The 25,201-nt window shown below is 46.4% G+C and overlaps 1 protein-coding gene across 1 annotated transcript in view; it reads left to right on the top strand.

The window, feature by feature from the left end:
• The first annotated feature begins 1,089 nt into the window (after nucleotides 1-1,089).
• Nucleotides 1,090-25,201, top strand: part of NTN1 (netrin 1) — a 171,479-nt gene continuing 147,367 nt past the window's right edge. Inside the window, exons 1-2 of the mRNA XM_046676276.1 lie at nucleotides 1,090-1,158; nucleotides 1,894-2,975. Of these exons, the coding sequence (XP_046532232.1) occupies nucleotides 1,958-2,975 (1,018 nt within the window). The 5' untranslated portion in view covers nucleotides 1,090-1,158; nucleotides 1,894-1,957. The remainder of the gene's footprint in view (nucleotides 1,159-1,893; nucleotides 2,976-25,201) is intronic.

The following is a 25,201-nucleotide window of genomic DNA, read 5'->3' as shown; positions in this document are numbered from 1 at the left end:
AAGACTATAATTGGGTGGGATTATCCATCTGACAAATGTGAGAAGAGGAAGGAGTCCAGGTTTCTATTCCTGGATTCGATTTTTACCAGCTGGGAGATCTTGGGCAAGTTTCTTCACCTCCTGAGACCTCAGCTTGCTCATCTGCAAAACGGAGTTAATACCTACTTTGCAAAGCTGCTGTGGGGCTCCCATGCGATAGTACACAGTATAGCACCCTTAAAAACGTGAGCCAGGAAGTACCCATAAGCCTGCCTCCGGGGATCTGGGGAGGGTTGGGCTGCCCCCAGCTTGAGGCCTGGCAGACCCTTCTGCGAGGGGCGCTGGCCAGTGCCCAGATGCTGTCGGCTTCTTTCCCCTTCAGTCTCCTGCCCAGCACAGCTCCCCGCCCCATGCATGAGAGGCCCCGCGTTCCGACAGATAGGCCCACCACACGGTGACAACGATGCGGGGGTGGCGAGGGAACAGCCCCGTCTCTCGGGACCCCAGGGGCTTCGGGCAGGAGGGGTGAGTAGGCAGAGGCTGCATCCTCCTCCTCTTCCACACGATCCCGGCCGTCTGCCCAATGGGGCACGGCCCTGTACGCGGTGCCACCAGGGCCATCGGGCTGGGTTACAGGAAGGCCCGACCTCGGCGCAGCAAAGAAAACAAACACAGATGTGTTTGGCTGGGACCCAGAGGGAGAAAATCGTCCCCTCCCCCCCCGCCCGCGCGCTCCCCCGGGCGTGGGGCCGGCGGAAACCTGCGGGGCTCTCCGGGCAGCGCGGGGCCGGGGCGAGGCTGACAGTCCCCGGCCGCCCCTCCTCCCTCCGCGGGGTGCGCGCCGGGCCCAGCCCCCTCTCCGGGGTTTCCCCGGGCGCTCTTCTCGCTTTCTCTTTGTCTCTGCTGCTCTTTCTCGCGCTTCCCGGTTCCCACCCGCTCGCGCTCCCGCTCTCTCCGCGTCCCGGGCCGCTTCCCTTTAACTTTCTTCTTTCCCGGGGTTAAAACTTTGCTCGCGAGCGGGCGGCTGCTCGCCGACGTTATTGGCCGGCGCCCCGCCCGGCGGCCCCGCCCCCCGCCCCCGCTCCCCTCCGCCCCCCACTCCCAGCGCGAGTGGCGGCGGCGGCGGCGGCGGCGCCTTCGGGGGCGTGCGTGCGTGTGTGTGAGTGCGCGCCAGCGAGCGTGAGTGTGTGTGCGCCCCGGGCGCGGGCTGGGCAGCACTCGGACCGCGGCGGGAGCGGCGGGAGCCGGCGGCCGCGTCGTCACTCGGGCGAGCGAGGCGGCGGCGGCGGCCGGGCCGGGCTGGGGCTGGGGCAGCGGCGGCCGCGCCGGGCATGGAGCTGGCAAGCCCGCGCTGAGGCGGGACGCGCCTGCACGCCGCGAGCGAGAGGCTCTCCGCCGTCCGGCGCGCGGGCTCCCCGGCGGGGCCGGGCAAACTTTTCTTTCTCTTTTGCCCTCTCCAGAGGTAAAGTCCCGGACGCGGACTCTCCGGCGGGCATGCGAGCTGGGGCAGCCGAGAGGGACCCCAGGCTGCGGGAGGAAGGGGCGCGGGGCCGTGCGGGGTCGGGGGCTTCCGCGCTCTCCTGCGCCCGAGACTTGGGGTGCTAGGCGGGCCGGCTGCGGCCGGGCGGACGGGCGCGGGCATGCCCCTCGGGCGGCGTGGAGGCGGCTGTGGCGGGGAAGCCGAGCGTTCGCCCGCCGCCCCGGCTCGCGGCTCGGCCGGGAAGAAGCGCGGGCGGTGCGGGCTTGGGGCCCCCGGATTCGCCTGCTCCCGGGACTTTGGGGAGCGAGGCGGGCAGTCGGCCGCGAGGTTGGTGCCGGGGAAGCCGGGCATTTGCCCGCGCCCCCGCTCGCCGCCCCGCCGGGGGTGGAGGGCGCGGGGCGGGCTGGCTGAGCGCAGCTCCCCTCTCTCCGCAGGCGCCTTCTGCGGCGGGCGGACCGACTCCTCGGCGCGGCGGGGCCGGGGCACGCTGGCCGCAGCATGATGCGCGCAGTGTGGGAGGCGCTGGCGGCGCTGGCGGCGGTGGCGTGCCTGGTGGGCGCGGTGCGCGGCGGGCCCGGGCTCAGCATGTTTGCCGGCCAGGCGGCGCAGCCCGACCCCTGCTCGGACGAGAACGGCCACCCGCGCCGCTGCATCCCCGACTTTGTCAACGCGGCCTTCGGCAAGGACGTGCGCGTGTCCAGCACCTGCGGCCGGCCCCCGGCGCGCTACTGCGTGGTGAGCGAGCGCGGCGAGGAGCGGCTGCGCTCCTGCCACCTCTGCAACGCGTCCGACCCCAAGAAGGCGCACCCGCCCGCCTTCCTCACCGATCTCAACAACCCGCACAACCTGACGTGCTGGCAGTCCGAGAACTACCTGCAGTTCCCGCACAACGTCACGCTCACGCTGTCGCTCGGCAAGAAGTTCGAGGTGACTTACGTGAGCCTCCAGTTCTGCTCGCCACGGCCCGAGTCCATGGCCATCTACAAGTCCATGGACTACGGGCGCACGTGGGTGCCCTTCCAGTTCTACTCCACGCAGTGCCGCAAGATGTACAACCGGCCGCATCGCGCGCCCATCACCAAACAGAACGAGCAGGAGGCCGTGTGCACCGACTCGCACACCGACATGCGCCCGCTCTCGGGCGGCCTCATCGCCTTCAGCACGCTGGACGGGCGGCCCTCGGCGCACGACTTCGACAACTCGCCAGTGCTGCAGGACTGGGTCACGGCCACCGACATCCGCGTGGCCTTCAGCCGCCTGCACACGTTTGGCGACGAGAACGAGGACGACTCGGAGCTGGCGCGCGATTCGTACTTCTACGCCGTGTCCGACCTGCAGGTGGGTGGCCGCTGCAAGTGCAACGGCCACGCGGCCCGCTGCGTGCGCGACCGTGACGACAGCCTGGTCTGCGACTGCAGACACAACACCGCCGGCCCGGAGTGCGACCGCTGCAAGCCGTTCCACTACGACCGGCCCTGGCAGCGCGCCACTGCCCGCGAGGCCAACGAGTGCGTAGGTGAGTGGGGCGCAGCCCGGGCGCGGGCGGCGGGCGGGGAACGCGGGAGGCTGCTCCGGGGCCTCCCAGCCGCCGGTTCTCGGTCGGGAGCGCCGGCGGCAGCCGCACCCGAGGATGCCCCGCTGCGTGCATGTCGCGGGATTGGTGGGAGGTGCGTTTCGGCATGTCCTGGACCCTGGAGGGCAGAGAGCGGGTCCACTCACTCGCGTGGCACTGGCCGTGGACACTCGGGTTTTCACCCAGTGCGCTCTGCGAGGCCAGGAAGAAGTGCCGGAAATGCTGCGGGGAGAGGGTTTTACAGAAAATTTGCTGACTGGTCCCCCTAACCCCTCATCCAAATGCAAACACTGATTGCATTACCTCAGTTTGGTGGGACCCCGGGATCCACATCCGCTCCATCCCCCCTTCCTTAGGGCTGCAGCTGGGCGCGCTGTTGGGGACCCAGGCCTGGGTCCCGGGAAGTTACAGCTCCACAGCTGCAAGTCCCTTGGGGGATGGCAGAGGGATTTGCAGTTTGGGGCCAGGTCGGTACAGACGAGTATCACTCCTGGTCCCTCCATTTGTCTTTTATGGTTTGATTTTTTTTTTCTTTTGGACAGCGTGTTTGTGTTAGCAGAAGAATGATGTGATTTAAATTAATTACTATCTACAGGTTACAAAGGAGAGGTCAGTAATTATTTTAAACTAATTCAATCTTGGCCCAAAAAGAAGTATACCAGATTTTTTTTGTGAGCGTCAGGGTTTGGTGAAATTTAAACAGTTTTGAATTAACGAAGGGACCAGATTCTCGAGTTTTAATGGGGTTTTGGGTCCCGAAGGAGAAAACTGACCAGACTGGCACTGATGAATATTATTGAGTCAGAAATGAAACTTAAAAAAGGGATTCATTCTATTTCTGAATTGTACAACTTTGCTTCTGTAGAAACTCTCTGGCATCAGTTTCTCCCCAGGGGGAAAAAAAAAGAGAGAGAGAGAGAAGGTAGGAAGACAATACTGAACTTTTCCAGTGTGAGATGTAAATTTCCAAATCCCACGTTTTATTTTAATGAAAATTATTTAGTTTGCAAATGTGCCATTTGGTGTGCATCTTTTGGGAACATATGTATTTTTCCTCCCCCATCCCTCAACCCCAAACAGCCAGTGTGAATCTCTTCAATTGCTTCACCCTCTGAGGCACATGGCAGAGTTTGCTCGTCCCCACAAACGCACGTTTTGAGGTCTGGTTCTGATTAATTGTGTCATGTTGTTGTCGAATAGTTTGTGCCTCATGACTGTGGATGCAGACTTTTGAGCAAGCGAATGGAAAACATGTCTTGGAGAGCCGGGTGGGCACCGAGGCCCAGTCCGGCGTCCTGGGCTGCATGGCAGGGCCTCCATTTTTGCACTCAGTGGGTCCCGCTTTTGCACACCTAATTGTTCTTGCCCCTCCTTTAAGGGACAGAACTGGTTGCCAGTTGGAGGAGACTTTTCAGGATTCCACAGCCAGACAGTAGTTACACCCCGAGTTAGGGCTCTTTGAGAATGAAATTCCTTTGATCTGTTCAATTCCTTCAGAAGTGTTGGTTTTTCCCATCTCTTCTTCTTCCCCCTTTCCTCTTTTCTTTTCTTTCTTTTGTGCGTAAGAGCCCTTTATTGACATTTAAAGGGCCTCCCAGGGTTTTGCTATAAGTTTTAGTTTGTACGCGCGTATGAAAGATAACTTCACATTGTCATCCGTGGGGTCTAATTGGACAAACTCAAGTGAATACATTGAGGAGAATAAACTGGATGTTGTGGTAACATTTTACTGGCTTGAAGATTCGTCTTAGTTGGTATTGTTCAAATTCACAACCCACCCCCATCCTCTCCCAGTCCCTGTGGATGTGGAAACTTAACCAGCATTTGTTATAACAATGGTCATGCATTTGAAATAATCTCTATAGTTTAGGATTTTGTCTTTTGACCAAAGCACTAACCATGTGCACAAATTAGATTGACTCCTTTTTTTTTTAGCCAAATTGAGCAGTCAACATATTAACTAATGTAATTAGCAAGCCTTTTTGTTCAAAAGTTTAATTAGGCCTAATAAGTACATAATCTACATGACAAATAATCGGGTAACAATATTTTCAGTTTTTACTGAAGATATGTTAATTCTCAGTAGTTAAAGTATCTTTAAATCTTAGCAGTTATTCAGTCATCTCCTAAAAGCAGAGCCAATTCAACTATGTTAAAGTTATTTATAGTTTCCTTTTTGAATAGTTGCTCTGATACCTTGTAGATGTCGCTGGCAACATCAGGGTGAAGTTCTCATAAAGTTTTAATTGAAGTCTTAGTGATTTTTCCATCATTCTGCAAAAGAGAAAGCCAGCAAAGACAATTTAAAAGTGATTTACAATTAAAGGTCGAGCTTTTTATGAAAAGGCCCTGTAGCGGAGATATCGGAATGAATTAGTATTTGACAGGTGTTCTGAGACACTACAGGGCACTGTGCTAGGAAAAAGCATTAATAAATCCTTCAAACACTAACTTTTGTACTATCAGTGGCTCAGGTTTTTTTCCCCCAACATAATCCCATCTTGTGAATTTCACACTGTTGACATATAAAGTCAAGCTACCCGGATTATTTACAATGCAGGCAAAGTAAAGAAGTATATATTTTTTTATTCCAAAAAAGCAGTCTTGATAAAAATGGAGCATTATCACCATGCTAGTTTCTTCTGTCTTTGCCTTTATAAAATAATGAGACGTGATTTATAATAGACTAAAATGGCATCTTTCCCCAGGTTAACCTGCCCCACCCCGCTCAAAAAAAACCCCTAAAACTTTAAAAAACGTTGATGTTGTTTGACTAAATGTTTTTTCTTCATAGGGCTGAGGTACTTTCAGATTACTAAGAAATCCGTATATCCTATAGGTTTTCTTTGGTCAGGGTTTCTTTTTGGTGTCGTTTCAAGGTTGAATTCTCTACGGAGAGTAAATGTGAGCTTTTGTGGAGCCCAATTTTATTTTAAATCAATTTTGGATTTCTTCCGGGGGAAAAAAAAAACACCCTCAAAACAATATGAAAGACAAGACTATGTATAACGTTACAGCCTCGACAGCTCTCGGTGGAGTAACTAAATTCTTTCTTCCGCCCATATGTATCAGCAGTGTTCACATGCTTTTATACACATATGCATTTATATTCATCGTGTAAGGAAGCATCCATGCATGGTGGGGGGGTGTGTACATTCAAGGGAAAATGCATGAACAATTTTAAACCACCTGGGTTGCTAGGCCCTTTTTCCCCCCTTCCTTTTTTTCAAAAGAGCATCTGAAGACCATATTGTGTTTCATAAATTATTGACATCAGTTTTAATCAGCGTCCCCCTGACGTCGGAGCTGTGTTAGTATTTAGTGCCTGACGAAGCATGCTGTTTAATCTTACTGTGGGGATGTCAGCATGAACCCCTGCCTGGTTTGTGACAGGGGGAGCTTATGAAAACTCGTTTTGCGACTCATTCTATGGCTTTGTGTTGCCCAGCTGAAACCCAAAACCCACACAAAAGACGTCTCTGCAAGATGAGCACCGTGCTGGGCTGGCCTCCTATGGTCCTGGGTACCTGCAACATAATGCTCGTAATTGTTTAAACATGGCTTTGGGAGGGGGTTCTTCATGCTGTAGATCATTCTGGTGCTTGGGCCTCCCATCATCCCCAGCGAGAGAGGGAGGTTATGTCGGTGGTATTGCCATTGAGAAATCCAATGCCCCGCTAAAGACTCTTGGAAAATCAGAAGGCTAAAATTATTTGCTGCCTAGTCCAGAGTCTGGCACATAGCTGTAGATCAATGAATGTTTTTATAGTCATGGTAATTATTATATTGTTGTCATTATAATGATTAACCCTTGAGGGCTTATTTTTTACCAAGCATTCACATTAATTTAGCCGTTTGATCATCGTGACTATGCTAATAATAGGCGCTATCATTATCCTTATTTTACGGATGAGGAAACCATAACCTAGAGATATTAAATGGTTTACCCAAAGCCATATAGCTAGTGGGTGGTGGAGCTGGGACTCCAGCCTGATGTTTGTGCTTTGTGCTGTTGCATCCTCTATGCTACCTCCCCATAGCATGGATGGCTAGATGAATGAATACATGAACGGCAGTTACATAGCCATGTGTAGGAGAAAAGTTGCAACAACTTGTTATTTCTTGCTGGAACTGGAAGTGGTTCCCTAGTTGTGTTGTGTTGTGTTATATTATATTACAATATTTCTTATATTCGTACATACTTAAATATGAAATTGTGTTTAAGAAGTTGTCCTTTATTTTAGCCATCAGGCCTAGTGGGAGCTGGGAGTTAGGAATATAAGTGAAGAGGGTTTAAGTTCTTTCTTGTGGGTTCTCAGCATCCACTAGTGTTGCAGATGGCCAAGTCTTTCTTGATTTCAGGGCCGGTGGTCTCTCTCAAAGGTGGTGGAACAGAGCTTGTCATCGGAAAATCTGCCTTAATAGGGCCTTCTCCTTTTGCCCTAGTGCTCAATATCCCCTTGCTTCTCTGAAACATATTGAAAAAAAATCTAGGAAGTGGCTGAGAAGTGTCATTCAAGAGAGGAGTTTAATGGCATGTCCTCGTTGTTGGCGTGGTGCTGGTAGGTGCAGTTGGTGTGTGTCAGCCGCACAAGGCTGTCATTTATCTCTGTTGGCCCCACAGCAGCTGGAGTGAGGGTCTCTGCGGGGGTCCTCATTAGCACCTGGTGGGCAGGGAGACTGCTCGCTATGCTGCCCGCCGCCCGGAGAAGGGACACAGAGCTGCATCAGGGTGAACCTTCTGGGGCGGGTCTGTGCATTTCCAGACTCTGCCAAGGTCTCCTTTGGCCCTGCCCAGACTTCTCTCTGACCTCCTCCTGTAGAAAGATGAGATCCTCGGAAAAGTATTTGAGACTTTATGTCCAGAGTAAATATTGGAAAGGCAGTGGGTTGAAATTCAGATGTTCCCTGGAAGGAATCCCCTCATTTTCTGCTCACAGCTGGTATCGATATTTCCTTCTCGAGATGAGTTGTGCTTTTCATTAAGTAAATTTTTTGTCTTGGGATTAAACCAACATTGTATTCTTAATAGACTTTTATGTTTACACTTCAAAAGTCCGCTGGGTTGTTATTCGTGTTATCTTGATGGCTTCTACAGTGTCTGCTATGCACACTGGCCTCACCAAAATAAATGGCTCTCTGGGGAACTGGATTATAAAACAGCCTTATCTGTTGATGCACAAGTACAGATATTTTGTGAGCCAGTATTTTTTTCTTCCTTTCAGAAGTGGTAATCATACCTTGGGTTTCTGCAGTGCCTTTCATTAGAGGGAGACCGGAGGTCTCGGAGGGCTTTTGAAATTCTTAGGATTTAAGCCTAATACTTGCAGAGCAGCCCACAGCATTTTGCCTGTCGTCTGGAAAGACACACATCAGCCCTTGTGGTCTCCGCAGCCTCGGAAGGTGTGGCATTGGTCTGGGCGGCCGGGGAGCTGCAGTTTCGAGCGTCAGTCCACGGTGGTTGTCAGGTTGCATCCTGAAGACAAACCACAAACCCCTACTAAGTGCTGGGCATTATACTGGATGCTTTCTTGCAATTAATCAGGTTGCCACAGAAATGGAAGCTTTTCAAAGACACATGTCCCTGCCACCAAAGGGCAGTTTTTACACAAACAGAACTAAGTGTGGACAGGTCTGCAGGGCACATCTTGGCTTATTCAGCGACGCCGTTGCGAACAGGGGGTATCAGCAGCGCTTGTTTTGAAGGCTGATCGCATAAAAGCCGTGTCCTATTAGAATCCAGCTCCGAGGGACGGTCACTCTGAATAGCACCTGAAATGAGCGAGCTGCCTGGGGCAGTCCTCCAGACACAGGGCTGTTTGCCTCCGTGTGGTTCCCAGGTTTGACTTGTGTAGCACAGCATACTGAGTTCAGTATGCATTCCTGTATTTTTATTCCAAAATGTATCCCTACTGTAAACGCAGAGTTAGACTTTCATTTGCCTTTGAAACGTTGTATAATTGATGTGAGTTTCCCCCTCGTCAGAAGGCAGAGACCCATTCCAGCTGTCAATCCTTTGCCTGTAGAGATAATACTCCCTTCTCATACCCACTACCCAGGAGGCCTTGGCTCGGTGTGTGTTCATCCCTGACTGCATTATTTTATGCCACTTCTACCCTCTGACGGAGAGAGGGGACTGTGGTCGTGTGATGGATGAGATGCAGAATGCCTCTTGTCTGAGCCTTTCTCTTCCAACACTTGAGCGCCCGCCCTAAGACCCCTTCACGATGGACGTTTCTATCAGAGGTGGCCACTCACACTCAGAGAGAAAGGCAAGGTGTCGTTCGAGGGGACAGGTGTCCAGGAGTACTGCCAAGGAGTGGAGAAGTGTGCTTTGCCTTTGCCCGTGTCGGGGCCATCCCTGGAGATCCCTGAGCCTTTTGCCGTCAGGATTAGTATATTAGCTGTAGTCAAGGTGGGATGATTTCATGTTGCAGTGCATTTATGCATGTAAAGAAGATGCAGAAGAAAGATGTCTCTGTAGGGATGGTAGACTTCCAGCTGATTTAAAGGGGTGGCTTTTCAGAGGTCACAGTCATTTTGTCGGATAAGAACCTTGAAAGGCAGAAAGCAATACCCTAGTTCACTCCGTCAACTGATAACCAATGACTTTTCCCAACTCAGCCTGGGAGAAGGAGCTGGAAGTCTGTCTCTGTGGAGGCCTCAGGACTAGCCTGTGGGAGGTATGTGAGGTATCAGCCCTCTGCAGGTGGTAGAGTTCTGGTTGGCGTCCCATCCATGCTCCCTCCTGGCTGGTGCTATTGCTAGAGTTTCTGGATTTTCCCCAGGTGCTTTTCTGCCTACAAGTAAGAGAGTTTATTGGTTATCATGTTCAGTTTTCACACATTCCAGAGGCTCCACGCTTAAATTAGACAATCTGTAGGACCGTAGGGACCTTTAAAGGGACTGGATTTCAATAACCGAGTCTTTAATAACAAGGAAATAAGATAGATCTCTTTTAGTTTCACAAGCACTTGTATGTTGTGTGTTACCTTCCATATTTGATGGCATGTCCAAAGTGACGGATGCTTCCTGCCTGCCTGATAACTATTGTCAGGGCTTTTCAGTTTATTTGTTCCTGCTTGGAATGGCTGTGGTGAGTACTTAACAAATGTACCACCAGTCCCCCATTCCAAAACCAGGGCAGACATTGCTAATCAATCACAGCACTCTTTTCTCCTAAGTCCAGAAATGGTCTTAGGGTATTAGAATTCTCTTCAATGTAATACCCTAGGCAGCCATTACTACTTAGAATTAGGCTAGGAGGTGAAAATCATGGGACGTTTTTGGTCCGAGAAGACCTTCCCCCGCTCCTGCAGCCTGCAGACACAGAGGTATCCTGTAAGTGGACGTTCCTGGAGCCATCAGTGGTCAGGTGGCTCTGTTAGGGCTGGGGATGTAAAGAAGTTGAAATCCATGCCCTCCCTGCAGGTGGAGTACACTTTCATTGGGGAGCTTGTGCATGTGCGAAGGTGAATACTTGTACCCTTGCACACAACCATAAACCCAGGGGGCCCCCAAAGTACGGAACTTTGCCGAATGCCCGGGACGCGGGAGGCGCAGAGGTTTTGAGAAGAAGCGGGTTTCAGGTTTGGCTCCTACACCCCAGAAGGATTGGATTTCAGTCCCCTTCACATTTTCCTCCCGCATGTGTCCTGTCCTAGCGTTTCTGTTTTCTTCTGTGCCCAGAGCGTGAGAGACTGCACTTCCCTCAGGAGGGTGGTCTTCCCGGGAGCGTCAGCTCTGAAGTCCCCCTGTGGGCTCCTCTGGACTGGGAGAACTCCAAAACTGTCCCCAGACTCGGAGGAAATTACGGCCCAGCCTGGGTCAGGGCCCCGGTGCATGAGGCTCCTGGGCTCTAACCACCTGAGACGTTGTGTCCTTGACCCCAAGCCACGCTGTGTGGTGCTGAGGCACAAGGACTCTGCACAGGCCACTTGCCTCAGTGCTCTGCTTCCATCTGAGCTGGCGCAGAAAGTGTCGAACAATAACAGCTCCAACCCCAGCATGAAAAAGGAAACACATTGTGTTTACAGATACAGACTTTGGCGTCCGAAACTTGAAAGTACCTTTGGGTTGGGCGCCCTGGGGCAGGGCTGTTGGACAGTGGCCGCCCTGCTCCGAGTCCTGCGGCCAGCTTGTTTCCTCTCCCTGAAGCCAGGCCTCAGAGGTGGGCAGGTTGGGCTCAGCCAACTCTTTATTCCCAGACCCAGCCCTGTCTCACTTCATGGCTCAGACCTGGAGAGAATTCACGGTGAGAAAGTGCTCGGCCATCCCAGCTGCCACGAGGAAGGAAGCTGCTTCTCAGGCCAATCCACTGAGATCGGTCTTTCTTAAACCACGTTTTCAGGCAGATGTGCCATCGTGATGCCCAGAAATGTTAGGGAAGAAGGGGACTGGGCATTCCCCTGTATTTTTCACCCCAGTTTATTGTTGGAACCAGGGTTCGAGAGCTGTGGGTTTTTTTTTTTTTTTGAACCAAAGATGTCTGCAGAAGAATATGATTCACATTTAAGTGAAAAGCAAGTTCTGATTTTCCTGATCCATAGAAAATATTTAGCTCTAGAATCAAGATCAGAGAGCACAGCATTCTGTTTCATACTGTATGAAATACCAAAATGCATGTGTTAGAAGTTATGGTTGAGACAACTCATCTCTAGCTTCAGATTGCCTGGGTTCTAGACCCTACCTGAGCGTGAGTCCCCAGAAGGGTAGTAACGAGCAGGAGTGACCGAGAGACAGACGCGCTGTGTGAGCTTGGGCACGTTACTTGAGCCCTCTGGGCCTTCGATGCCTTAATGTCCTAAGGGTTCCAGTCAAGACCACGTTGGTATATGAGGTGGCGTGGGGAGTGAGAGGAGCCATGGGGGGGGGTGCTCAGAGGAGGGGGACAGGAAGGGGTCACACAGCTAGAGGCAGAGTGCTCGTCTTTGACTTTGGGCTTCTGTCAGCCCACGTTTCTGTAGTCCTTACTGTTGCCGTGCTTTGTTCTCAGCAGGTTACAAATGTTACCTCATCTAGTCCTCATGACGGCCTGGTGAGGTGCATCCTATTATTCTTATTAAGTAAACTTCTTTATTGAAGTATATACAGAGAAGCACACAGATCTTAAGTGTGCAGCTCAGAGACCTTTCGCCATGTGAACACACCTGCATAGCAGCACCCCCAACAAGAAGATGCCGGCACCCCAGAAGCTGCCTGGTGCTCCCTTCCAGTCAGCATGCCCCCTGCCCGCCATATATTGGTTTTGACTGTTTCTGAACTTTATTTGAGTGGAATGGTATTCTGGCCTCTTTGACTCAGTGTTACCTTTGTGCTGTTTATCCAGGAGTAGTAGTAGTTTGATTAGTTCTCATTACTATATAGTGTTTTGTGGTATAATGTATCACAATTTATTTATCTGTTCCATTTATGGTGGACATTTGGCTTGTTTCCAGATTTTAGCTATTACAAATAGTGCAGCGGTGGCCTTACTTGTCCATGTCTTTTGATGTGTATATAATGCATCTCGGTTGGGTTTGTATCTACAAGTGGAATCACTGGGTCATGGGGTAGGTATCTGATCAGCTCTAATAGATAGTGGTTATACGTTTTGTAGAAAGTTGCGGTACAAATTTACATTTGTACACCATTTTACAGGTGGAGAAACTGAGGCACATGGAGGGTGTGTAACTTGCCCCAGGTCACACAGCTGGCAAGGGGTGGAGTAGGAATTAGTGTCTAAGCCCTGTGGTTCTAAAGTCGTGCTTTTTCACCACTGTGCCTGGTTGCCTCTCATCTTTAATCTGTATATACCCTGTCAAGGAAAACTGTTAATACCGGAATAAAGGTGACTTTGGGCAAGTCCCGTCACTATTCTGGGCCTCAGTTTTGTCTTGCGTAAAGTGAAGGGTTGGGACCTGAAGACTGCCTTCATCTCTGATGTCCTGTGTGCCGGGGGCACGCACCTCCTTCCTGAGGACTTTTCCGATCTGTATTACCCACCCCCCTCCATTCCCATCTCAACCAGAAGAAGCTCTACAACTTGAATGATGTATTTCCCGTCCCTTCCCTTCCATTGGAGGTCCCTCAAAAGACTGCTCAGGCTCTGACTGGGGTCCTCGCTTGGACCTAACTGCCAAGACCTCTGGGAATTTCCCGCTTCTCACTCACCAGCTCTTCCCCTGGGGGAGGGAAGACTCGGAACCTGCTCCTCCTCTGCCCACCACCCTGTCAGCTCGTCAGTCTTCTCTCTTCAGATCATGCGTGTTCAGCTGGATGCATGTTCACAGAGTCAACTCACTTCTGTAATAGCTCAGCCATCAAGAAAGAAAGTATTTCCAGAGGCCTCCTTATGCCCTTCCTAGTCACCACCCCACAGTGTAACCACTGTCTTGCCTTCTAACACCATAGAGTTAGTTTTGCCTGTTCTTGAACTTTATATAAATGAAATCGTACTGCATGTTCTCTTCAATATCTGTCCTCTTTTGCTCAGATTATTTCCTTGTAAATATATACTTACCCTATAGTCTTATAAAAACATATCTTATTCTATAAACATAACTTATCCTGTAGTCTTTTTTAGTTTGATGGATGTTCTCGACTTCTTGGGGTACTGATCATCCTGCTTGTTTTGTCTGCTGACCTTTGCTTATGGTAAATGATTTCCTCACGTGTTTCATAATGTTTGACTGTGAGCTTATCTTTATTTGGGGTTTTGTGGAAATCCTATTGGTCTTAGTTTTGGAAATGTCCCTATCAAGTGATTTTGCCAGACATCCTAGAGGTATCATTGGCTTGGGACCAATTTTTCCATTAATTAATCATCTTGAAAATTCCTGTATCAAATGAGGAGTATGCGTTTGCTTCTAGTCTCTTTCAGTCCTGGGGTTTCTTTTTCCCACTGAGGGGTTTTTCTTCCTTTACTCAAGAGTTTTGGGTAGAGGCAAACTTTGCTGTCGCCTTAGGCTGACAAAGATTTTTTGCCCCCCTTTCACTTAGGGTGCATTTGTAAAGTCCAGGCTTTTTGCCACTTGGATTACTGGCACAGTGTCCTAACTAGAGTCCCTGCCTCTACCCTTGTCCCCCAAGCCCCGAGTCTGTCCTTATGGGTGGTTCCCTCTGCCCAGATAGCCGAATGGGTGGCTCCCGTGGCTCCTTCAATCTTTGATCAGTTGTCATTTCTCAGTGCAGCCTGCTCTGAGTATCCTAATTAATAGTACCCTAAAACAGCTCCCTCATCCATCTCTGTCTGTCTCTTTCTCACACACACACACTTACTCTCTGCACACTCACGCAGCCACACAGACTCGCCCACTCCTGATCACCCTTATTCTGCTTTACTTTCTCCTTTTTCCCCCATACTACTTACCACATTCTAACATACTATTTAATTCATTTATTTGTTATGTTTCTTCACTGTCTTCCCATCCTCCCACTTGTTCTGTTCTAACACTTGTTAGAATGTATATTTACATCAGGGCAGGAATCCTTGTCTGTTTTGTTCCCAGGGGGCCTGGCATATACCAGGTGCTCATTAAATATTAGGAAAGAATGCAGGCTCTCATTTCTAACTCCTGGCCTTGTAAGACCCGAGGCCGCATCTCATGTCTGTGTGTGTGCTAAAACCCAAGTCCAAAGACATTAAGGCCTATTTCCAGGTCTAATAACAAATACTTCTTTCTCCTCATCTCTCTCCTCCCTCCATTCCACTCCCCACCCATACACACCCCATGATCACCGCGGCCTCAAGGTTTCTCTGAATACTTTGGCTTTCAGTTTGTTATTTCCTCTAGCACCTGGGGATTTCCTTTTATTTCTTGTGAGATCTGCTATGCATTAAATATTTGTTAAAATTACATTTCATCTAGTATGTCTACATGTTTGCAGTGGTAGGGGTTCTGCATTAGCTCAGTGCCCTTTGTTGCCAGAACTCAAAGTCATATATTTTAATCTTTCTCCCATCTGGAATTAATTGTGACATATGGTGTGAGGTAAGGATCTCCCTTTTTTCATCAAATATTTATCCAGTTATTCAATGGCAGCTATTGAAAAAAAAAATCATTCCTTCTCAGTGATTTGAGATGCTGTATTTATTAAATGCTTAAATATTGTATAAACTTACACTGTTTTCTGGATTTTCCATTTTGTTTGACTGATCTATTTTCCTGCCACTTCCTGACTGTTTTAATAGTGTATTTCATCATTTGGTGAGCTCAGTATTTGCTCATTTATTCTTTTTCATTGGTTCTTTTTCAGTTATTCTCATTGCTATTCATATTTGTGTATGTATAAATGCATGTATGTACATATGTGTAGGCTTTAGATGTGGTTGTCAAATTTCAATACAAATGCCGTTGTAATTTGATGGCAGTGTTGTTAAAAAGAACTTGGTGATCACTGATAATCTTACACTTTTTAAATTGTAGTTGTGTCAATATGACTGTTATACTTAATGATTTGATTATTGAAATGTCTCCATTACGGTTGTTAGGACATCAAAAGGGTAGGATGTCTGGATAAAATCACAAATTGTGTGTTTCTCTTTGGTTCTTCCAGATAGATTTTCTTTTTTTTTTAAAAGGGCTTTTTTTTTTTTAATTTTTTCCCCCTTTTTCTCCCCAAAGCCCCCCAGTACATAGTTGTATATTCTTTGTTGTGCATCCTTCTAGTTGTGGCATGTGGGACGCTGCCTCAGCGTGGTTTGACGAGCAGTGCCATGTCCGCGCCCAGGATTCGAACTAACGAAACACCTGTAGCGGAGCACGCAAACTTAACCACTCGGCCACAGGGCCAGCCCCCCAGATAGATTTTTAGAACAGTCTTAATGAGATATAATTGAAACTCAATAAATTGCACATATTTAAAGAGTATTGTTTGGTGGGTTTGACATACGTCTATACCTATGCAACCATTACCACAATCAAGTTAAAGAACATACCCATCAGACCCAAGTGTTTCCTAATGCTTCTTGGGGATTTTTGCCACACCTCCTGCCCCTTTCCCCCATTATTCTTTCCATCGTTTTTTTGTTAGTTTGCCTTTTCTAGAGTTTTATATAAATGGAATGGTGTAGTATGTATCTGTTTTCCAAAATGGTTGTATCACTTTCCCCTCATACCAGCAGTGTATGAGAGTCCTAGTTTCTCCAATTCCAGTTCCTCATCAGCATTTGATATGGTGAGTCTTTGTAATTTTAGCCATTCTAATAGGTATGTAGTAGCTACTTGTACAAATTTGTCTTGCAATCCAGACTCATTGAAGATTTCCATTTATTCATGTCTTCTTTTATAACCTTCTTTAGACTGTATACATTCTTTATATTAGCCTCATACTTTTTAAAAAAAGTGTATTTCTATGTATTTATAATTTTGATTACTTTTATGAAAGAGATTTTTTCCCCTTCTCATTTTGTTTTCTGAGTATTGCTGACATATATGAAAGCTGTTGATTTTTATGTAAGTATTTTGCAACCTGCAAATTTCCTGAACTCTTTTAAAATTAGTTCTCATGGTGTTTCAGTTAATTCTCTTCTCTTGGATTATTTTCATATTCACCTATAATCTACAGATCATGGATATTTTAGCTCTTCTTTTCTAATACTTGTACTTTATTTTTCTTGTCTTCATGCGTTAGATAGAACTTCAAAGTAAGGGTATATAATAATGGTAAGATATACCCTTGTGTTGATCCCGACTTGAGTGAGAATGTTTCTGGAGTCACACCATTAAGTATGTTATTTGTTACTAGTTTCAGGTAGATATTCTTTATTGTGCTCAAAGGAATGATTTTTATTCCTGGTTTACTGGGAGGTTTGCTTCTTTTTGTTTTTGTTTTAAATCAAGAATATGTGGAATGTTAATCCCTTAGGTATCAATTAAAATGATCATATGATATTTCTGCTTTGACTGTTAATGTAATGAAGTATACTAGTTGATTTCTAAAATTTTTAACAGCTTTGTTGTAATATAATTCACATACCATAAATTCATAATTCACATGCCATGAATTCACCCATTTAGATATACAATTCATTGGTTTTTAGTATGTTTACAGAGTGGTGCAGCCACCACCAAAATTAGTCCCAGAACATTTTTGTCATGCCCAAAAGAAACCTTGTACCCATTAGCAGTCACTTCCCATTCCTTCCCTCCCACCGCCACCCCAGCTCTAGGCAACCACTAATCTAATTTCAATTTCTATAGATTTGCCTATTCTGAACATTTCATATAAATGGAATCATACAGTATGTGGCCTTTTGTGACTGATTTCTTTCAATTAACGTTTTCATGGTTCATCCATATTGTAGCATGTGTCAGTACTTTATTCCTTATATGGCTGAATAATATTTCATTGTGTGAATATGCACATTTTATTTATTCCTTCATCACTTGATGGATGTTTGGGTTGTTTCTGTGTTTTGGCTATTATGGATAATGCTCCTATGAACGTGGATGTACAGGTTTTTCTATGGATAGTTTTCATTTCTCTTAGGTGTCTACCTGGGAGTGGAATTGCTGTGTCATATTGTAACTCTGTATTTAACTTTTTGAGGAACTGCCAGACTGTTTTCCAAAGCAGCTGCACCGTTTCACTTCCCCACCCACAGTATATGAAGGTTCCAGTTTCTCCACATCCTCGTCAATACTTATGCTCCATCTTTTTGATTATAGCCATTCTGGTGGGTGTGAAGTGGTATCTCATATGGTTTTGTGATTTTCTAAGGTTGAGTTATCCTGGCATTCTTGGAATAAGTTCTGTTTGGTGATACATTATTCTTTGCTAATATTTTATTTTTGATTTTTGTATTTGTTCAAATGTCAGATTTGTTGGAACTTTTCTCTCTTTATATTGCCCTTTGTATCAGGGCTGTTCTAGCCTTATGAAATGAAGTGAGAAGTTTCCATTCTTTTCTGTGCTCTGGAATAATTTAAATAGCATGAGAAATAGCTATTCCTTGAAGATTTGCTAGAATTAGTCCATCTGGGCCCCATGCCATTTTTGGAAGGAGTTATTTGATAACCATTTCAGTTTCTTCCATGCTTATATGTTTATTCAGGAATTTCTCAACTGCTTTTTGAGTCAAATCTGGTAATTTATTTTCCAAGAAAATAATCATTTACCCAGATTGTCATTTTTTAAGCATAGTGGTATGTAGTAATCACTGAAAATATTTTTTAAAATTTCCATATGTGGCTCTATCATCTTTCTAATTTTTAATGGTGAATATTTATCCTCATGCTCTTTTTGCCTCGGTTTGTTTGTTTTCTTGACATTTTTGAAAGTGATTATAGTAACAACTGATAGTATCTATTTAATACTCACTGTATGCCAGGTCCTGTGCTAAGTACTTAGCACACACTGTCTAATTTTTAAAATCTTTACAACTCTTTGCATTGAGTACTATTATTCCCACTTTACAGGTGGTTGAGAAGTTCAGAAATTTAATTTACCTGATGTCACACAGCTTTAAAGCCCAGAACTGTAATTCAAACAGGATTGGTCTGCTCTCAGAGTGGTGCTCTTAGCTACTATTTTAGGGTGCCACTTAATTTTGAATGCTTTTTATTGTTTCTCATTTCCTAATTTCTGTTTTATCTTTAGTAATTTTTTTTTTTTTTGTGGAAGATTAGCCCTGAGCTAACATCTGCCAATCCTCCTCTTTTTGCTGAGGAAGACTGGCCTTGAGCTAACATCCATGTCCATCTTCCTCCACTTTATATGTGGGATGCCTACCACAGCATGGCTTGCCAAGCGGTGCCATGTTCACACCCAGGATCCGAACCAGCAAACCCTGGGCCACCAAAGCAGAATGTGCACACTTAACTGCTGCACCACCAGGCTGACCCCTACCTTTATTAATCTTTTATTTAGCCTTTTTTTGTGGTCTTCCTAACTTTTTTAGTTGAATACTCAGTTCAACTAACATCATTGTTTTCTTATTCCTATTAAGCAGTAAAACCATTTAAGGCAATGACTTTTCCTCTCTAGAATAGCTTTGACCACTTCCCCTTAGTTTTCATTTGCACTGCTCTTGTTGTCACTGCCTTTACAATGACTGCGTCACTGTAGTTTTGATATTCTTTTTGCTGCTGGAGTTATTTATGAATTGGATTTTCATTTCCAGGGGATTAAGTCCTTAAAATACGTATTTCATTATTAATGTCCAATTTTGTATTATTGCAGCTGCTACAGTTTTTCTGTGTGTATGTGTAACAATCTCATAAGTGTATATATGTAAGATCACTTCAGTCGCTACTCCATGGGAACTGAAAGAGAACTCTGTTTTTAGGGTACAGAGTTCAGTATATTTATTATATGTTGTATTGATTACATTCTTCAGATACTCTATATTCTTGTTTTTATTTTTGTTTACTTGGAGCAACAAAACAATATTAACAGGAGACTCTAGGAAGAAGGACCTAGCCACCCACTTCCAAAAAATTGGTCATGAAGGCCCTATGAATAGCAGCAGAGCGTTGTCTGATATGGTGCCAGAAGGTGAGAGGATGGTGCCAAAAGACCGGGCAGGGTTCTGCTCTGCTGTCCACAGGGTCTCTAGGAGCCTGGATCAACTCCACAGCACTGACAACAACAGTGGGACACTTTAACACGTCACTCTCAGTATTTAGCAAATTAAGTGACAAAATCATCTAAGCTTTTAAAAATTAAGAGATGTGCAAAAGCATATAACGCAAATGAACACAAAGTAAGAGCAGGGGTCACAAAATAGTGTCTGAAAGGTAGTATTAAGAGCACAATGCATGAAATGGGACAAAGCCGGTTGTTTTATACTGATATCAGAAAAAATGCACTGTATCGTGAACTTGAATGCATATCACCTGGCCTCTGTCTCCTCCTTGGTGAAAAGAGGGAGTTGGCAAATGAGTTCCCAGTCCCTTTCAGCATTCCCATTCCATGGTCATGGTTTTGGGGTTCCCTACTAAGTGGTGCCAGGGAAGGAATTAACTAGGAATAAAGATGGGAAGCAAAGAAAAGGACAGGATGCTTCCTAGCTGAGACTGGAGCAGTTTGGGCCGACAGCTGGGGCTGAGTTTATTGCTTTGGCTCGTTCCTGTCTTTACATGAGCATCTGCCTCATTGCCTTTTGGCCTGGCAAAGGAGGTTTGCTGAAATAGCAGTCAGTCTGCAAGGACAAGATGGTGAGGCTGCAAGAACTCACTGACATGGGGTGCCACATCCCATCATGAAATACGACCCCAAATGGCTTGGTTTGGCTCTGGAATACAACCCCCCTACGCCCACCCCCCACCCCCAGGAGCTCTCAGCTCTCTGAAAGACAGCTTCCTATGGGGACAGGCAGGTGACCCAGTTCCATGCCTGCCTCTGTTTCTCCTCACTCTCCTGCCAGGGGGTGATTAATTCGTGGAAATGGATGGAAGGGATGCTGAAGAGAGGTGTGTGTTTCACAGAATACAGAACCATGAGAAAGGCTGAAAATTAATGAGCTAAGTATCTAATTTAAGAAGTTAGAAAAAAATTAGCAGAATAAGCCAGAAAAAGGGAGAGGGGAGATAAAAATAAGAGCAGAAGTCAATGAACTAGAAAACAAATACTTAACAGAGAGGATCAACCAAAGCCAGAAGTTGGTTGTTTGGAAAGACTAATAAGGTAAACAAATATCTGGAAAAATTGGTCAAGAAAAAAAGAGAAGGGACATATAAGCAACGTTAGGAATGAAAAAGAGACATAACTAGAAATCTGGCAAAGACTCAAAAAGAAAGGTTATATTATACTATGGACAACTTTTTGCTAATAAATTTTAAAAGTGTAACTCTAACGTCTTGATCAAACCCTTGGGATATTTCTCGTAGAGCTGCCCATAGACAATCTACATCAAAATCTTCTGTGGAACCAAAGAAAAAACAGAAATGGGACTTCATCAAATTTTAGGACACTATCGAGAAAATGAAAAGACAGCCCACAGAATGGGAGAAAATATTTACACATCGTATATCTGATAAAAGTCCAGAATATATAAAGAATATAATATATAAAGAAATCTTACAACTCAACAACAAAAAGGCAAAATTAAATTTAAAAACAGGCAAAGAACTTGAATAGACATTTCTCCAAAGAAGATGTACCTGTGGTCAATAAGCACATGAAAAGATGTGAAAATCATTAGTCATCAAAGAAATGTGAATCAAAACCACAATGAGATACCACTTCACACCCACTAGGATGGCTATAATCAAAAAGATAATAACAGGTGTTGAAAAGAATGTGGAAAAATTGGGATCCTCGTGCATACACTGCTGCTGGGAACGTAGTATTTTAGCTGTTTAGAAAATAGTTCCCCAAAAGGGTAAACAGAGTTACCATATGACCCAACAGTCCACTCCCGGTGTATACTTAAGTGACATGAAAATACGTATCTACACAGAAATCTGTATACAAGTCTTCATAGTGGCATTATTCATAATCGCCAAAAAGTGGGGGAAAAACCCAAATATCCATCAACTGATGAATGAGTAAATAAATTTTGGTATATCCATACAATGAAATATTATTCAGCCATATAAAGGAGTGGAGTACTGGTACATGCTTAAACATGGATATATCTTGAAAACTTCATGATAATTGAAAGCCACTTACAGAAGACCATATACTGTATGATTCTACTCATAGGAAATGTCCAGGATGGGCAAATTCATACAGGAAGCAGATTAGTGGTTCCCAGAGACTGAAGAGAAGGGTTGAATGAGGAATGACTGTTAAATGGACATGGGGTTTCATGGTAGGTGATGAAAATGTTCTGGAATTTGATAGTGGTGATGCACAACCTTGTGACTATACTGAGAACCATGAAATTGTACACTTTTAAAGGGTAAATTGTATGGTACGTGAATTATATCTTAATAAAAAAAGCCTTGTGGGGAGTGGGAAATGCTTGTTAAAATGAGTATTTCTGAGCCTTCCCCTAACATATTGAAGTCACGTCTCTGGGGGCAGGGCCTAGAAATCTGCACTTTGGTTAATACTTTAGGTGAAACCAGTGCACAGAGGTTTAAGAATCACTGTGCACTTTCCATTTTAGTAGTATTCCAGTCAATAAATGTAAAAAGTGATGGAAATAGAAAATCACTGTTTGGAAAAAAATCCCAGTAGTAGTCGTAGAGAATCACAATGTCTTCTACGGTGAGTGAAGTTTGAGGAGAAATAGAAAGTTTACATAGTGTCAAAGTCTCTCCCCGCAATTTCAAAAGGAAAGATAGTAACTTTCCGTTGGAGAAACCAGGCAGACATCACCTTAACCAAGTGCTCAGAACTGACAGCCAGTAACGAGAGATATTGACATCCTGTGCCACCTGATATGATGCTCTGAGAAGGATGCAATATCGCTTCTGTGGGATCTTGCTAAAAATATGTAATCTGAATCTAATCATAAAGAAATGTCAGATAATCCCAAATGAGAGACATTCTACAAAATAACTGGCCAGTACTCTTCAAGAATGTCAAGGTCATTAAAGACAAAGAAAGAATGAGGACTGTCACAGACTGGAGGAGAAAAAGGAGACCTGGCTGGACACCTGGCTCCGTCACCTACCAGTTAGACTGTGAGCCTCTCATCCTCAGTTTGTCATCTGTGAAATGGGATTAGTCACGTCTGTGTCCTAGGATCCTTGGAGGGATGAAGGAAACGATGTATGCAGAATGCAAAGTCGGTGCCTGGAGATTGCAGCCCTCCCCAGCGGTTCAGAGCTACTCTCCCCGCTCCTCCCGCGAGCAGTCTCCAGGCTCTCTCTCATCTTGGAGCTAGAGACTCGGTCCTCTGGGCTGAGCTGTTTCGGCCTGGCGAGGAGCCATCTGAGAACCCTGGCGTGGCCGCTGAGCAAAGGTGCGTCTCGGGAGGGGGAGGGTTTGACTGAGGCTGGGATGGGGAAAGCGGCCTGGCCTGGGAGCTTTCTCACAGGCCCTCCTTGGCAGGCTGCTTAAAGTTACACCAACTTCAAACAAAAAGGGTTTTCAGACACAAAGGAAGGCTCAACCTGGCCGTGCCAGGCCTGGCTTGGCATTTGAATTCACAAGTCCAAGTCCTCGGAGCTCACAGACAGGCCAGACCATCCCAGTGGCTCTCCTGCCCCCACTCCAGGAATGCCAAGAACCTACAGCGGCGCTCCCGTCCCAGGCCTGCTCCCATTGTTGACCCCGGGTCCAAATTAATTAGAGTTAAATGAGAGCCAGTCCCCCATGGCGTTGATTCTGCTGACAGCTGAGACCGGGCGACAGGCCCAAAGGTGGTGGTCCTTCCACCTGCCTCCGCTTCTAGCTCCTCTCCACTGTGCTGCATGTGGTGTATGTGTGGAGGGGGTTTTCTTAATGGATTATTTTAAAATAAAACAGAGCAGGTGGTGTTAGCTTCCCACCCGGGCAGGTACTTTAGGTAGTTTTTCAGTCTGTGTTTTTACGGAGGTCCCTCCGTGTTCTGTTACTCGGGTCCCCTGTGTGACCAGAGGGACACAAGAGGGTGAGCCAGAGTTAAAGGCACAATCAGAGAACATTGGAGTGACTGAGTGTATTTTCCGTGTGCTTTCCCTAGGACCCGGCAGTCCCACCTCTCGGCACCCACCCTCAAGAAGCACACAGGTGCGGAAAGAGGCCCGTGCAGGTGCATTTGTCCCGGGTTAATACAGATCCAGCTCCATCTGTATACCTCTGTTATCTTTGTTATTTTATCTCTGTGTATCCATTATGTATATCTAATCTATATATAGGTAATCCGTATTTCTATCTCTCTGTCTCTATATCTATTTCTATGTCTACGTACACAGAGAGAAAGAGGGAGAGAGAAAACACAGCCTAAATGTCTGCCAGTAAGGAAATGGCTAAATAAACTGGTATATTCACATCGAAGAATACAGTGCTGCAGATAGAATCACAGATGTGTGTGCGCCCACGGCCAGGACTCTGGTAGACAGAGTATGATACCACGTATGTGTCAAAATAAGATGAGGCCTCAGCCGTCACTGACACGTGTTCCCTGAGCAGAGGGACATCCTCCTCCTCGTCTCTATTCCTGTCACAGTTCTGGCTCGCTGGAGGCCCTCGGGAGCCGCTTTTGGAATAGCAGTCGTTTCAGGAAGTTTGTGACTTCACTGAGTTTGCTGTTATTATGTGGATTATTAATTTAGTTCATTAAATTAGTGAAGAGCCAGGCGCAGAGTTGATTCTTTCTCAGTGCTGAACTCGACCATGTAATTGGCAAACTACAGCCTGTGGGCCAAATTGTGCCTGTTGCCTGTTTTGTAAATAAACTTGCATTGGAACACAGCCACGCCTGTTTGTTGATGGATTGTCTGTGGCTGCTTTCAGTACAACAGCAAGTTGAATAGTTGCAGTAACCGTGTGGTCTGCAAAGCCTAAAATAGTTATTATCTGGCCCTTTACAGAAAAAGTTGGTTGAACCTTATCTTAAACCCTTCTCCCCGTCCAGCTCATTTCTTCCAATACCTGGGGAATATTGAAAAGAATTGGCCCTGGAAGAGCTGTTTGTAAAAGCCTGGACTAATGGTTTCTTCATTATCAATTAATCATTACAAAAGTCACTGCATCCCCTTGCCTCTCCAACATACAAAGTCCTGCAGCAACGCCCGTGGAATGTAGGTCCTCTGTGGGCCTCAGTTATGGAACTTCTGAAATGCTGTTTCCTAAGTGGCCCCCTGCCCCCGAGCAGGCTTGATCCTGCAAGGATAGTCCTCTGGCCATTATCTCTGTGTCCCCTAATGCTGGCACATAGCAGCTGCTTAATAAATATACAATGGGCAAATATGTCAGTGAAAAGTATTTAAAAAATAGAGTCATCTTCAGTCTCTTGCCCCTGGGGCTCCCTATTCAGAGAGCATTCACCAGAAGTTAAGGAAATCTGTGCACCTCAATGAAATGACCAACTGTAAGAATGGCACGCAGATGGCTCATGGGTCTAGTGGTTGGTGGGTGCAAACCAGTCTAGAGGGTGTGTTTTGCCTCCCTTCCCTGACGGCCGATGAAGGTGGACGGTGAGCTGGGTGAGGTGTGGAACAGGCCATCTTGCTATGAATGCCTGGGCCCCGCCAGGTCCAGGGACATCATACCCATCATGTTCTTCGAGGCTGCCAAGACACTTTTCCCAGGGACTGGATGCTCACCCGTTTGCTTTGGCAGGGATCCCTATCGGGTGCCTGACATCT

Source organism: Equus quagga, chromosome 11 (assembly GCF_021613505.1).
Source record: "Equus quagga isolate Etosha38 chromosome 11, UCLA_HA_Equagga_1.0, whole genome shotgun sequence".
In the NCBI taxonomy this organism is placed as follows: domain Eukaryota; kingdom Metazoa; phylum Chordata; class Mammalia; order Perissodactyla; family Equidae; genus Equus; species Equus quagga.
The sequence above is the reverse complement of the archived record's forward strand: the minus strand, read 5'-3'. Positions and strand labels throughout refer to the sequence as shown.